This window comes from Euprymna scolopes, chromosome 3, assembly GCF_053919585.1.
Source record: "Euprymna scolopes isolate OS-2025 chromosome 3, ASM5391958v1, whole genome shotgun sequence".
NCBI classification, from domain to species: domain Eukaryota; kingdom Metazoa; phylum Mollusca; class Cephalopoda; order Sepiida; family Sepiolidae; genus Euprymna; species Euprymna scolopes.
The window spans coordinates 109,884,648-109,898,955 of record NC_136484.1 but is presented as its reverse complement, the minus strand read 5'-3'; the positions used below and the strand labels follow the sequence as shown (position 1 = coordinate 109,898,955).

Sequence of the window (14,308 nt, the reverse complement as noted above, 5' to 3'; positions counted from 1 at the left end):
TTGCAGTGTATCTGGGCCCTGTGCATAATAATTTCATTATCTATTATGATAAAAAAAAAAAAAATTGCATCATTTTTAGTTTTTTCTCTTTTGCATAAAGCCTCAGTAACCAGTATTGAGGCCACCATAATCTTCTACTGCCTTTGCTGGGCAGGCCATATCCACAGAATGGATCCTTCCAGGTTCTCCAAGAAAATTCTCTATGCTAAGAGAACTAGACCACGATGAACCCTAAAAATGTGCTATAAAAACCAGTTGATGTGCACCTTGGCCTTAACCAACATCGATTCATCCTTGACTTGAACATGTGGAAGAAACAATGTGTAGATTGGAGATTTTAAGGAGAAGAGGAAAAATGAGATGACAAACTTAAAGAGAAGAAGAGTCGAGTGAACAACCTTGTCTTCCCGCTACCTTTTCATGTGAACACTGTCTATGACTCTTCCGCCACAGACTCGGCCTTCAAAGATTCAGCATTCATGGGCGTTTATAAAGGAGAGAGACAAACAACAGAACCCAATGCTGGGACATGAGTGGGAGCCGCCGCTGTTGATTATACTAAAACTGAATTAACGTTTGTTTCCCTAAAGCCTTTTTTTTTTTTTTTTCCCCTATATATTGTAAATTTTTATCAAAATTGGATAATTCTGACTTTGGCAAAAAAAAAAAAAAAAAAAAAAAATTATTAAAAATAACACTTTGGTCTCTTTATTGAAAATAGTTTCTTACTGTTGCACATTACTCTGCTGCAATCTATTTTTTGGTTGGTTTGATCATTTGAAATAGAAGGGTATTGAAGTGAGATTATCAGAGCAGTTCAGAACTTGGTAAAGAAACATGTCATGTAATATCCTAAGGTGCTAGATAGGATCTTTAGACCTCCTCTTACCCTTCCTTTTGAATATAGTCAGAAACAACTTAGTAAAGAAAGAGGTGCAAGTTCATACCCCCCTCCCCCTACCACTCTATGAAAAAAAAACAAAAAAAAATCTTCATGCCGGAAAGACTATTAAATATTGAAAAAATTATGTAAATTGATCAAGTAATTTTATTTGAAGAAAAAAAATAAAATCAAATTTTATGGCTGATTGACGACCTCAATTCCATTTTGCAGAACAAGAGAGATAGTTCCAAGGAATTTAGACTTGTGAGATTTTAGAAAGTCAATCTTAGCATGAGGAGGTGGGAAGCCTATGAATTATTAATCACTTACAAATGATTTTTTTTTTTTATAAAATAAAACTACTTGATTTATGTATGGTATTTTTTTTCTCTCATAGTTACATAAATCAAACATTTTTCTTTATTTTTATCTATATATTAATATGATAACGTGTGTGGTATTTTCTGTGTCACACTTACATCAGGGTCATTTAATTGTTATGTACTTCCATTTCTTGTCATAAATAATTTTACCAAGAATTAAGTTTTGATTTCGGTTTCAATTATAGCTGATGGCACTTAAGTCTTTTTTTTTTTTTTTTTTTTTTGATAAATAATTTTACCAAGAATTCTTCATAAGGTTCGGTTTTGGTTTTGATTATAGCTGATGACACTCCAGTAATTTATTTTTTATAAATAATTTTATCAAGAATTCTTCATAAGTTTTGGTTTCAATTGTGCCTGAATGAAATATATATATATATATATATATATATATATATATTTTTTTTTTTATAAGTTTTGGTTTCGGTTCAAGCGGATGCACACAAGTCATATGGATATAATTTTTTATTTTGGAAATCGCAACTTTATAATATATAAAAATCGATGGATCATTAACTCTATAATAATAATATATACAATATCTGCAAGAATTAAAATATATTTAAGTTATGACCTGGCTATGCCGGGCGTCCCTGCTAGCTTCGATAAATACTTTTGCAGTTTTAACACAAAAGCTACAATAATATCAGAGCGTCTCCATTTACGCTGAACATCTACAGAATGCCAACATTAATATATTACATATGAATGAGCCCCTTGTGGAATTTCCACAGGCCCTGCTAGTTATTATTATTATTATTTTATTTTTTCTTTTAAAGAAATGGTTATCAATATGTAAAGTCAAATAAAATGTTTTAAGTGAAAATAGTCATCGTCTCCATGTATAAACATGTTCTGTTTGAGAGAAGAAGCAGGATAGTGGCACCAACCTAGTTTACAAGAAAAAGAAGCAAACAATAATCATATTCATCATCCATTATAACATCAGTGAGTGCTTCGTATCATAGATTGCGCCTGCACTGTATAGTAAGTGCATGCACATTCATGTTCGTCCATCGAAACAATGAGAACCATCTGATCATCCTTGAAAGATAATGGATGGCACACACTGAATTGTGAAGCAAGCGTTGCACAATGCGAACCACGTCTCTCATTCGGCAGTTTGATTCCAGAGGCAAGAAGTTCAGGACAACTGGAAACAATGTCGAGATAAACAGTGAGCACATACAGTAATGAGTATTCCCCCAAATAGTCACCCATTCTAGTACTGACCCGGCTCAATGATGCTTAACTTTGGTGATCTAATGGAAATATAATCATTTTGTATATTAAGTGTACGCACATACACTTACACTGGATTCACATTTACTCACAACTTTGAAAATATGAATTGACATGAGAAAAAGTTGGCTTGATAGGAAATATAACTCTGAACAAATTACCTCCCTTGACTGATTTTCATTAATCACCATTTTTATATGAAAAAAAAAAGTACAGTGAGTCAAGAATTTAAAAAAAAAAAAAAATTAAATAAATTACAGAGACTTCAAAAAATGTTATTTTTTGGATTGGTCCATCTTTAATAATTATCTTTGATTTGTGTAAAGTTTAATATCTCTTTCACGAGCCTTCATTAGACCCAAAAGTTCAAGAAATAACTTTTCTTTTTTTTCCCTTTTTTTTTGTTTTACCTGAATTGTCCTCCGTCCAACATATTTTGAATTATAATACAAACCATTCCACCAACAAATTGATAGCCGTTAATGGTCCATCGTTGTCGTAGAATCTGACTGTTTTAAAGTATGACTAGCTATCCTTTCACTCCCTTGCCAACGGAGCTTCAAGGTGTCCTCTGTGTCGAAATACGACAAAGGATCGTCCATGATAAAGTCATCATATTCAAGTTCACAGCCCTCGGATGTTGCGTCGGATGGAGTCAGGAGACTTCGTGTGGGTGAAAGTGTCTTCCCACTCCGTATACTAAGGGGAGTTAAGTTAGGAGTTTTGTCTCCTCTCTGAAGTTCTGGACTCTGTCCATCTGGCTTTTGATTCCGCCGTCCGTCGAGGAGTCGTAATTTTGTATCCAGTGGTGGTTTTGAAGTGACCATAGGAGACGCTTTTGTAAAGTTTATGGTTTGATCATCATCAACAAGACTAGTCGGTCGTCTCGGTCGGTTCTCTTTGGAGATAAACTCTGTTGTGAGATTTCTGTCAGGTTTATCTGTTAATCTCGCTTCAGGACCAGCGGATTGGGCTAAAGATTTCAGATCGTAGTCTGATCTGTCTTGTAATGTCATCAACGGAATACCGTCTGAATTTCGATTGCTGCCCTTCGGCGTCGGCAGCCGAAAATGTTTTGACTTGTCTCTTTTTTGCAATTTATCTTGACTGGTTTTTGATGAGGAGTATGATTTATTTGAGGATGTGTCCGTGGCATTGACTGGTGTTCTTGCCGATGAAGCGGTACCATTATTCTGTGAAGATGTAGGTGTTCCGGAAGCTCCGGGAACCACACGTTCTTCCAAGTTCAATGTGCACAGTGGTGATATTGGTGTTGTGGCACTTGATGGATGGACCTTAGTCGAACGCACCTTTGACGAGGGGCTAGACTTAAGAATGTTCACGTTATGAACATAATCGACAGAGGTTGCGTTTGCAGAGTAGGGGCTCTGTGCAGACACGTCCGCTTTTGTCTTTACTTTGTGACCAGCATTTGACACTGACGTTTGCGGAGAAGAAACTCCTGGAGTAGTGCCGCCTTGCTTTTTGCGTTTGGTGCTTCCAGTTTTTGTGAGAGGAGCCTCCATGTCATGTTCGATTTCAGTGTTCCCAGCAGCGCTGGTCGGACTGCTTGGTGCACTGCCCTTGGCATGGTAAGGACTGTCACCCTGGGAAGCAACTGTGTATTTATGCCATGGGCGACGATAAATGCGTTGGTAAAGTCCGCAAGCAATGCTTATTCCCAACATCATAACACAGGCGATAATCCCAATGGCGGCCACCGTGTTCTCCCATTCAGGTTCTTTTGCCATCAATGAGTGTGGAATCAGTATTGGCGTTGTGGTGTTGATTGCTGAAAACAAAAAAAAAAATATTAAAATAATATATTAGAATATTTTGACATTTTTGAGATGAGGATTAGTGATTAAGATTATTCGAACTATTAATCTCATCATGGTTGTTATTTTTACAACATTTGATCTTTTTCAGGTGCATTTTTTTGGGGGGAATATTTATGTCAAACTTGGAAAGTTATCTATATATATTTATAAAAGGCAAAACGGTCGCGTGCATTTTTGTATGTCCAAGAAAGTCTTTTTTGAAGGGTGGGGAGGTTCTCAACGACGTTACATTTATTTAAAACTTTTTATATACTTCCTAGATTATAATATCTACAATTTGCGAATGGACGTCATCTCTACATTTATTTTGATCGACTTTTAAAAAATTCCCTCTATTCTGTTCTTTCACATGTTTGTTCATCTTTTTCGTATAAATAAAACAAAACTAATTAAAGCGGAGTAGGCCACTTGGCTTTCCTGCCAGGGACGCCTTGAAAGAAATTAGTTTTGATCGATCAATGTGGGGGAAACCCTTCATATCAGACAATTTCTATTCATTTGAGAGTACTCCCTTTTTCGGGGGAGCTTTGTTTCCCAAACATCGTGGGGAAACAAATAAATGAAACAACGGAAAGCTTAACTGGCCTTCAGCCAACATTCATTTCTGCACGTGTGGGATTGTTAACTTATTTATGCAAGTCAACTTTTTGATTGACATCACTAAATTTGAACGCTTTACACTTCCTGTGTGTCGTCATAGCGTGGCGGTAAGATGTCATGTTTTCTTCCACTTTCTTTTTCGCCTTCACGTCACAGATTTGAGCCTGCCTTCCTACTAAAATTTTTTTTTTTTTCTAAACACACCCTTACAAACACCCGGGAAACGCCGGGCACCTCGCTAGTCTATTATATAAATCTTCCCTGTCTGTTTAAATGTATGTATGTATGTATGTATGTATGTCTAAAACTTTCGACAGAGGCGACGGATTTTCACGAGATCAGTATTGTTTTCAAGCTCGACCCTTTGGACGACAAATATCGAAAAATTGGCTCAAAACATTAATTCCTGCACCCTCAACTGGGCACTTTTCTACAAGAAGGGTCGTTTTTTTTTGTTTTTTTTCTGATATTTTCGAAAGTCATCCCCTCTTTTCAATTGACTTGCCTTAATTTAAACCTTCGTCACTTCCAGTTTGATGATGAACGCAACAGCAAAGACGTCACTTTTTTTTTTCACATTCTTTTCCTCCTTTGCGTTACAGGTTCGAGCCTGCCTGTCTACTACTACTTTTTTCTTTTTTCTTTTGCTCAAGACACACATCCAAACATCCGGGCAATGCCAGGCAATCAGAATAGTATAGAATAAAGTATCCTGTCTGAAATTCTGTGTATGTTCCTGAGTTTGACATAAAAATTCCGAAGTTTGAGAAAAAATGTGTTTAAAGAAGGTCAGAGGTTATATAGACTAAAATACGAAAAAAAAGAAAAAAAGAAATAAATAAAAATAAATAAATAAATAATAGTCTGAATAATGCAACACATTAGAATATCTTTAATATGGCTATTCAGAATTTGGAACTATTGTTCTAAGGGAGGTAACTCTACTTCACTAAAGTAGTTAAAATTTTTTTCTTACAATTCCTCAAATGTTTTAAGAAAGATTACAATATGGTCGCATTTTACATCTTTTGTTATTAATGTTATAAAACTTTATTGCATTAAATGAAATAGTTGAGAAAGACATTTTTTTTTCTTACAATTCTTAGTAAAATAGAGTTACCTCCCTTAGAACAATAAGTTAACATTTCAAATAACCTTTAATATTAGCAGTAATTATAATATTGTAATAATGATTTTTTTTTTTTACATGGTAGTCACCACTTATCATTTTACTCATATTATTATCTAATTGCTATATCATTATCGTTAATAGGATAGCGAGTGTGTCATTCATTTTATTGTGTGTGTCACATATCCAAGTGACTGTCGTTTAATTTTTATGGACTTCCATTTCTTGTAATAAATAATTTTACCAAGAATTCTTCATAACTTTTGGTTTTGGTTTCGATTCAAGCTGATGCACCCAAGTCATATGGATATAATTTATTTTTGAAATCGCAAGTTTATAATATATAAAAATCGATAGAATATTAACTCTATAATAATATGAAAACTACAAGAATCAAAATATCATATTTAAGCATACTTTATGACCAGGCTATGCCAGTCGTCTCTGCTAGCTTGCAGTTTTAACAAAAGAGCTACAATAATATCAGAGCGTCTCCATTTATGCTGAACATCTACGGAATGTCAACATCAATACATTACATATGAATGAGTCCCCTGTGGAATTTTCACAGGTCTCGACCATCGATATTAATATATAATTGATATAATAACTATTATACATGTTTTCATATCTATAGACAATTATTTCTTCATATGCAAATGTAAGGCAGTAATTCATTCTATGTATATTCAAGTCAATGTAAGCAGCAGCAGATTTGAAATTGCTTGTAATGGAAACAAGACTGGATTGTTTTTTACAAGTAAAATGAATTATAAACGTTTAAGACATTTAATTCTTTAACAGACTTTCTTTGAAATAATTTGTTAAACCAAGCCCTCCAATTTAAGTAAATATGAAAAGCAGAGTAATCTCCCTTGTATCATCCAAATGATATCTGCTCTTGATCATTCTATAACGAGAAGTCAGCCATGACCTGTCCATCTCCCACCCATGATGAGATGGTGTGACATAAGCTTTCAGAAAAGTGTGATTTGAAAAGTCAGCATCTTAGAGGAAGAGTCCCTGATCTGCAAAAGGGTGGGGGAGGTTGATCGATAGATTTAAGTTTTAATTGTAGTAATAAATATTTATTATTTGATTACTATTACAAACAGTGGAAGATTTTGTTTGAAATAAAATCAAATAAAAAAGAATAATTAAAGGAATCGTTTTTGCCATTGGAAAATATGCACAAATTTTGCTGATTCTGATACCGATACTCCAAAAAGTTCCGATTCCGATTAATTGTCCCAACATTATTATATATATATATATATGAGAGAGAGAGAGAGAGAGAGAGAGAGAGAGAAATAAAAAAGAACAAACCGAGTTATGTGTTCATCAATGTTTCGTCTTTATTTCGAGACTTCATCTGAATGAAATAAAGACGAAACATTGACAAACACATAACTGGGTCTGTTCCTTTTTATTTCTCTATTTTGTGGGAATACTATTTCCGTTATTCTCATATATATATATATATATATATATTTATATATATATATATATATATATAATAATTTTCCAAATATCAAGTTTTCTCAGTTTTCAAAAGGTAGCCATTACAATATTGTTTTTTTTTATTGTGACTAACAAGTCTGCAAAATTATGTTATTGCTGCATATTTAGTCACGTACTCACAGATGTTTAGAAACAAGAACGACCGATAGAGTGTGCCGATTACATGAACCATGTAAGTTGTCCAAAAGTGTGTTTTTATAAGTTTTTAGATAAACATCTGATGAGTACGTGACTAAATATGCAGCAATAACATAATTTTGCAGACTTGTTAGCTACAATACGAAACAATATTGTAATGGTTACCTTTTTGAAAAGTAATAAATGACTAACTGAGAAAACTTGATATTTGGAACTTGGAAAATTATTATATTACATTATATATGCTCTGAAACCCAATAAAAAGGCATTCATTGAGCTTTGATTTTTCAAAAAATTTTCCAAATCTATATAAAAATTTTTTTTTCGTTATAGAAAACTTTGAGAAACATTTTTTAATCTATTACAGTTGGTATATATATATATACAAACTGAATACATTTCAAGTAAATGATTAACTTACCAGATATTGTGTAATTTGCGATGAATCCATATAAATATAATGTTTTTGAGATCTCTTGTGTATCTTTAAGTGGAAGTGTGTATGAAGATGATTCAGAAGTGGATGACGTCATGAATTCAATGCGCATGATGTTGGATGATGACGTCACTGAGTCGGGAATCCCGCCAATAGCGCTGAAGGCAATGAGCTTGGAATTGTCTTCATGTCCGTCACGAACTTTTATCCACTGATCGGACTCACGCAAATTAGTATACTGGAAGAGCAGCGTGATTTGGTGGCTGCTAGCCACATTGACCAGCCACACGCTCAACCCAGGACACTCGTCAGTGGCAGTTATCAGACCAGTGCTATTCCTGAGCACACAGCCGCAAACGCAGGTGTCTTCGCTTGGCATCGGTTCGAATGGCGTTTTCAGTGGTTCCTCTGAAAAAAAAAAAAAAAAAAAAAAAAAATGATCAGGAGAATGAATACAACAGAGTGAGCTCCCCTGAGAGAAGAAATTATAAGAATAAAAATGAACTATGAAAGAATAGAAGAGAAAAAGGCAATCATGCAGTATACTTAACAACCGATCAATTAAAGAAAAACAAAATAATAAAACAAAAACTTTTACCTTTTAAAAATTAATTTTCTACCGACCTGTACAATTTTAAAGTGTGGAACCTGATCGTAAGATTCATTATCTCTGGATTTATTATCGTGAGTTTGACTTATTCGAACATGAGTCAATCAAAGATGACTGCTAATATTTTGGGGATATGGATAGTAAAAAAAATAAGACTTACTCTTCCACTAACCCTTAGTTTGAGGAGTACTTGCAAGTCGCATTAGGGTAAGTTTTGTTTTCTGGTTTATTATCTGTTAAGCCTGCAATTAGAGATTTATCTCCCAAAAACATTGACCGCCATATTTGATTGATCCCGCTAAGTCAAAGTAATGATAACAAATTCAGAGATAATAAATTTTGCAATTATTTTCTATGCTTTAAAATTATACAATTGCATTTGGTATGAGTTATCCATTGTATATTTGAAAAAAAAAAAAATATTTCTCAGCTATTAATATGATTTAAGATAAAAAAAACAGATTAATCATGACAATTAAACTAGTAACTCAATGTCTATTTTGTTCTCTATACTCTAATCTACCCCTCCCCCATAAAGCATTCACAACAAGAACTCTTCTAGTTATAACCATTGTAGGGAGCTTTCTCATTATTTACAGAGGTTTATTTTTTCTGGAAACTTCACATCTGTAGAACACAATACCACAGGACTGCTTCTTTATTAACTACGACATGGTTGTCTTCAAGTTAAATGTCAACAAATGCTTGCCATGCTCTTAAATAAGGCAAATTTCTATCCATTCATAGTTTTGGATCCTCTCATAGTATTGTTCATCATTCACCAGACAATCTCATTAGCCCTTATCCTCTAGTGGCGTTTAACCTTGGTAGGTGGTGACTTATTAATATAAAAAACTTTGTTGGGGAGAATTTGTGAGTTCATACCTTTCTAAACCAAATTACGAAGGGCGTTCTATTTTTTTGTCCGCCTGAATCGATCAGAAGGGATCCCACATTGCATTGTTATGATGACTGGAGTTAATGCATTCATGACCTGAAAGTTTAATCTCTCTGTTGCAGATATTGACGGTGTGAGGCCCTAAGAAAGCAACCCCTGTCATGGGCGTTCGTCAAAAGCAAAGATATTTCATTAAATTCCTGGGAAAAGTGCATTTAGAATGGTGGTGACTATGTAGAAAAATAAATTCTGCAGCACCAAAAAGTCACTCGTTTTAAATGGTACCACTCCCGTCTTTGCAGCTCTTTAAATTTTTGACTTAAAAAAAAAAAAAAAATAGAACAACCCACGAAGTATGTAAATGTAATATTCAACAACCTTGTAAGTGTTGCTTCACTTATTTTGTTCTTTATTTCTTACATTCCATAAGCGATGTTTCTTGCAAAGGAGGAAGAATTGTTGTTTTCTGGATTAAAATCTATTCGTATCATCGGCTAGTTTTGATCTTGTAGTAGTATATTTTTTAGCTCCTTACATCAAGTAGCGTCATGCTTTGTCTGGAGTGATTTCCATAAAAAACAATGGTTACAGTAAATCTAGTAGGATTTGAATCTGGAATAGCTGATCACATAGTCTGTGCTGATATCTATTCGTCCACTAATACGCGTCTACTTTTCTTGAGTGACTACCAAATACAAAGTAAATTCAACATGGTAAACTTTGAGTGAAGGTGACCTGTACGCTCACATTTCCAAGTATTCTACTTCCGTAGGCAGTTGAGGGCGTCATTCTCTTCACATCTATTTTTATTTATATCAAACAAGGCTACTGTGATAGAGTCCCAAATATATAGGGAGGCAACCTGGATGGGGAGTTGGGCAGCAAAATTATTGTTCACATTACATTTACACATCTGATCCCAGTAACTATTGAGTTGGGTTGTGATGACGAAAAGTGACCAGATGGAATGAGCATCTTCCCAGGCAACCGAGGTAAGTGTTTAACCCTAAAATGCAATTACGGTGGACGAACAACCCTTGTAATATGAATGGACCCCATTCGCTATCTATGATCAATTCTGGTCATTACTTTTCCTCCAACAACAACAACCACTGTGACAACTCTGGAAACCGTTGTACAGCTACCAGAAAAAAGAACCGAACTAAGTATGGCCAACTAATGGAGCAATACGATACTGTGTTCATCATTGCTAAGACTTTCAACATCACAGGAAAGAATGCAATATCAATCCTGGACCAAAGCCACCAATCTAGGCCATTGTTGAGATGGCATATTCTCTATTGGTTGAGGTATGGTTCTAGTCTTGTACAGTTCTAAGAGGTCCTTCTCACCCTTTGAGATGGGTTAATTTATTACTAATCACCTGAGGAGCCTCTACTAAGAAATCCCAACAGAGGTGTCATGACATTTTTTTCAGGCTAGAGCAGGTGGTCTGCAAACGTTTTAAACAGTGGACCATATTGCGGACTAAAAAATTACCTGAACATGTTTGATACTCTTCTGCTTATTAGCTTTGCTTTTTAGTAAAACTGGTTCTCCAAAACCTCATTTTTAAAAACTTATTTTCAGAACAAAAAGAAAAACATTACACTATTTGTACACATTTCCATTTTTAAAAATATTTCCTGAACATATTTTATGTCTTCTATAAGAGCTCTGTGGGCCAGATTAACAACTTAGAAGTTTGGAGACCCCTGGGCTAGAGTATAAGTTATTTTGAGGATTACAAAACCATTTAGATCGCCTTAGGTTACTGGTACTACTGGACATTACAAGAGAAGATTGAATATGAGTTAGATTCATGTTTGACACCAGACCCTAAAGAATTTTTACAAACGACAGATGGAGTCAAGTTATAGAGATTAAAGGTCGTTATTGTTAGGAACAAAGTTTTTAATTTTTAAGATGAAATTTAAAATTGTCCAAAATATTTGTACCAATCTAATACATACATTCTCACACTGGCAAAACAAATTAATATTTGTATGAATAGACGTTGCCAGTTTTTCATTTGTTCATATCCTATATTCTACATTGGTGACCCCGAGTGTTGTCTCTTCAACAAAGGTTTGAAACATGATGAAACTGGAATCCATTTGTTGACAATCTATATATATATATATGTGACCTTGTTTGTCTGTCTGTGTGAGGAACGGTTTCTACCAAATTAATCTGTCAATATTTGGTCTTCAGTTTGGAAATATATAAGAGATTTGGACCTGTGGAACAAATTCGATTTGGTTAAATATACATCTTTTAGAGTTTTGATATCAATATGTTGTTAGCTCAGATGACAACGGATGAGGTTGGAGTACTAAATGTTTTGGTTTCGATTCTAACTGATGGCACTCAAGTCATTTTTTATTTTTGTACCTTTTAAATCATTACTATATATTGGGTACAATATAATAATCAATAGAGAACTGGCCATATAATATATACGAAATTTGCATAAATTAAAATATCATATTTAAGCATATTTTACGATCAGGCAACGCCAGACGGCCTGCTAATTAAAAGATAAAACACAGAGTTGTTGCATAGTGCGGGATCAAAATATTCATAGAAGAAAGAAGATGAAAAGATGAGATTATGTTTTTATATTCTTACTTTCACAATAAACATTGCAGCTTTTCCATTCGATGGGTTCCCCCGGGCAGAAACCGCCACCCTTCGATGGAGCTGGGTTGTTGCACATGCGGAACCTGTTCTGTTTGCCACTACCGCAACTTGCTGTACATTCCGCCCATCCAGACCATGGACCCCATTCGCCATCTATGGTCAATGCTTGAATAAGAAGAAGAAAAAAAACATATATATTATGCTGGATCTGGAAAGATTTTACAAGCATCATGAAATAATCACAAATACTAGACATGACATTAACGATGGTACATATCAATCTGTATAATTTAACACTCATATTTCTCGTACAATGGTCAATATCATTATGAAAAATGACTCTTCTTCCATAAAAATAATTTACATTGTCAGGTAAATATTCTTTAAATAAACAAAACAAATGTTTCTTCTTTATTTCTTTACTAGCAGGGAGACCCGATGTTGCCAGGGATTGAATGATGTTTTACTCTCCCATATTTCTATTGTCATCGAAATTGGAAAAAATCGTTCATTTTTCAATCAAATTGATCGATTATTTGCTCCAGTTGGCAACCCATCGTAGTGCACCAGGAGGAAGCTTCACATGCCTCTCCGCAGTAACTTGGTTCAAAATACATTGTAGTCTACATTGCACTGTAGAGAACCTACTGATGATTTTATAAAATTATTTTTTTTTGTATATATATAATGGCTTGAATTAAAGTTTAAAATGCAAAAGTCAAGTATCCTGGTTCAATTGTGTTGTAAACAGAAACATTCATTTCGAACGCGCCCCTGTCATATCAAAGAAACTACTGTTGATTTTATATGTCAGGTCTTTTGGCGTGTGGTAATAAAACTTCTCAAATGCACTTGTGATGTTAGGCTGTGTAAGATGTTAACTTTAGTCAAAATCGCCTGTTCTTGCTTTCATCGGATTATTTCAATTATTGATACTTATCAAAGACATTCTAATACAAAACCTATCTAAGAATACTGCCAGGCACACAAAGTACAGTTGTGTGAAATCCATAAAAATTGGCCCAGCCGTTTTTAAGTCGATAGGAAAAGAACTCGCGAACACACACACACACACACACACACACACACACACACACACACAGTTTCTTTTTTGTAACAGCAAAGATAGAGATTGAAAATTGTAGCCATTTAATTATTTTTTAAACTATAACTATTCCCTCTTTTCATAGCGTAAAAATGGTGGTGACGGTGGCTGAGGGGCTAACGTCATGGATTGACAACCTGGGTGTGCCAAGTTTGAATCCTAGTCGTTCCATAAAAACACGTTCTCTTTGATAGTCCTCAAAATGTGCTCAATATCCTAAGAATATCAGGTATGTTCAAATGCAACTTTATTTCCTCTCTTTTGTTTATACGGTACTGAGCAATGCCGGGTAGCCCTGCTAGTTATTAACAGATATAAAACATTTTACCTAAACAACTAGATTCGGGGAGGTAATCATAGCTAAGGGGTTAACGGCACAGATTGACAACTTGAGTGTACAAGTTCGAACCTCGTTCATTTCACAGAAAACAAATCTACCCACCGCTTCGACTCCTTTCCGCTGGGAAGTATCACTTTTACACTAGGAGAAAATAGGATGGCATCAGTTACTTGAATGCGAATAGAGAAATCATCCTTCAACGCTGTAGCATATGTGGTAGATTGTTAGCAAAGATAGGACTGATCGTTCCAAAGGTTCTGACTCTTAGAACAAGATGGGGGAGGGTTGATGGTAGCTCAATTGTTAACGACACACACTGAAAAACTGAGTGTCAAGTTCGAATCCAGTCCGTTCCACAGAAACAGTTTCACTTAGGATGTTGGCAACCTTCACCTGGTCCCTCCTGTAAGTATCCAATATCCTTCTGGAAAGAATTCAAATTAGAAAGATATCAGGGAAACTAATGCCAACAACAGAATCATCTGAACTGTACGAAATGAATGAATGAGCTAAATATTTTTCAAATCCATAAAACAAAT

At 34.7% G+C, this 14,308-nt stretch overlaps 1 protein-coding gene across 2 annotated transcripts in view; it reads right to left on the bottom strand.

The window, feature by feature from the left end:
• Positions 1–2,669: 2,669 nt before the first annotated feature.
• LOC145258091 (uncharacterized) overlaps positions 2,670–14,308 on the bottom strand; it is a 448,867-nt gene continuing 437,228 nt past the window's right edge. The window contains exons 6-8 of one of the 2 annotated variants that reach the window (XM_080115832.1): positions 12,313–12,489; positions 8,159–8,581; positions 2,670–4,300 (exon numbers count right to left, since the gene is read on the bottom strand). In XM_080115832.1, the coding sequence (XP_079971958.1) occupies positions 2,988–4,300; positions 8,159–8,581; positions 12,313–12,489 (1,913 nt within the window). In that variant the 3' untranslated portion in view covers positions 2,670–2,987. The remainder of the gene's footprint in view (positions 4,301–8,158; positions 8,582–12,312; positions 12,490–14,308) is intronic. The other variant, XM_080115838.1, reaches the window with a different exon arrangement.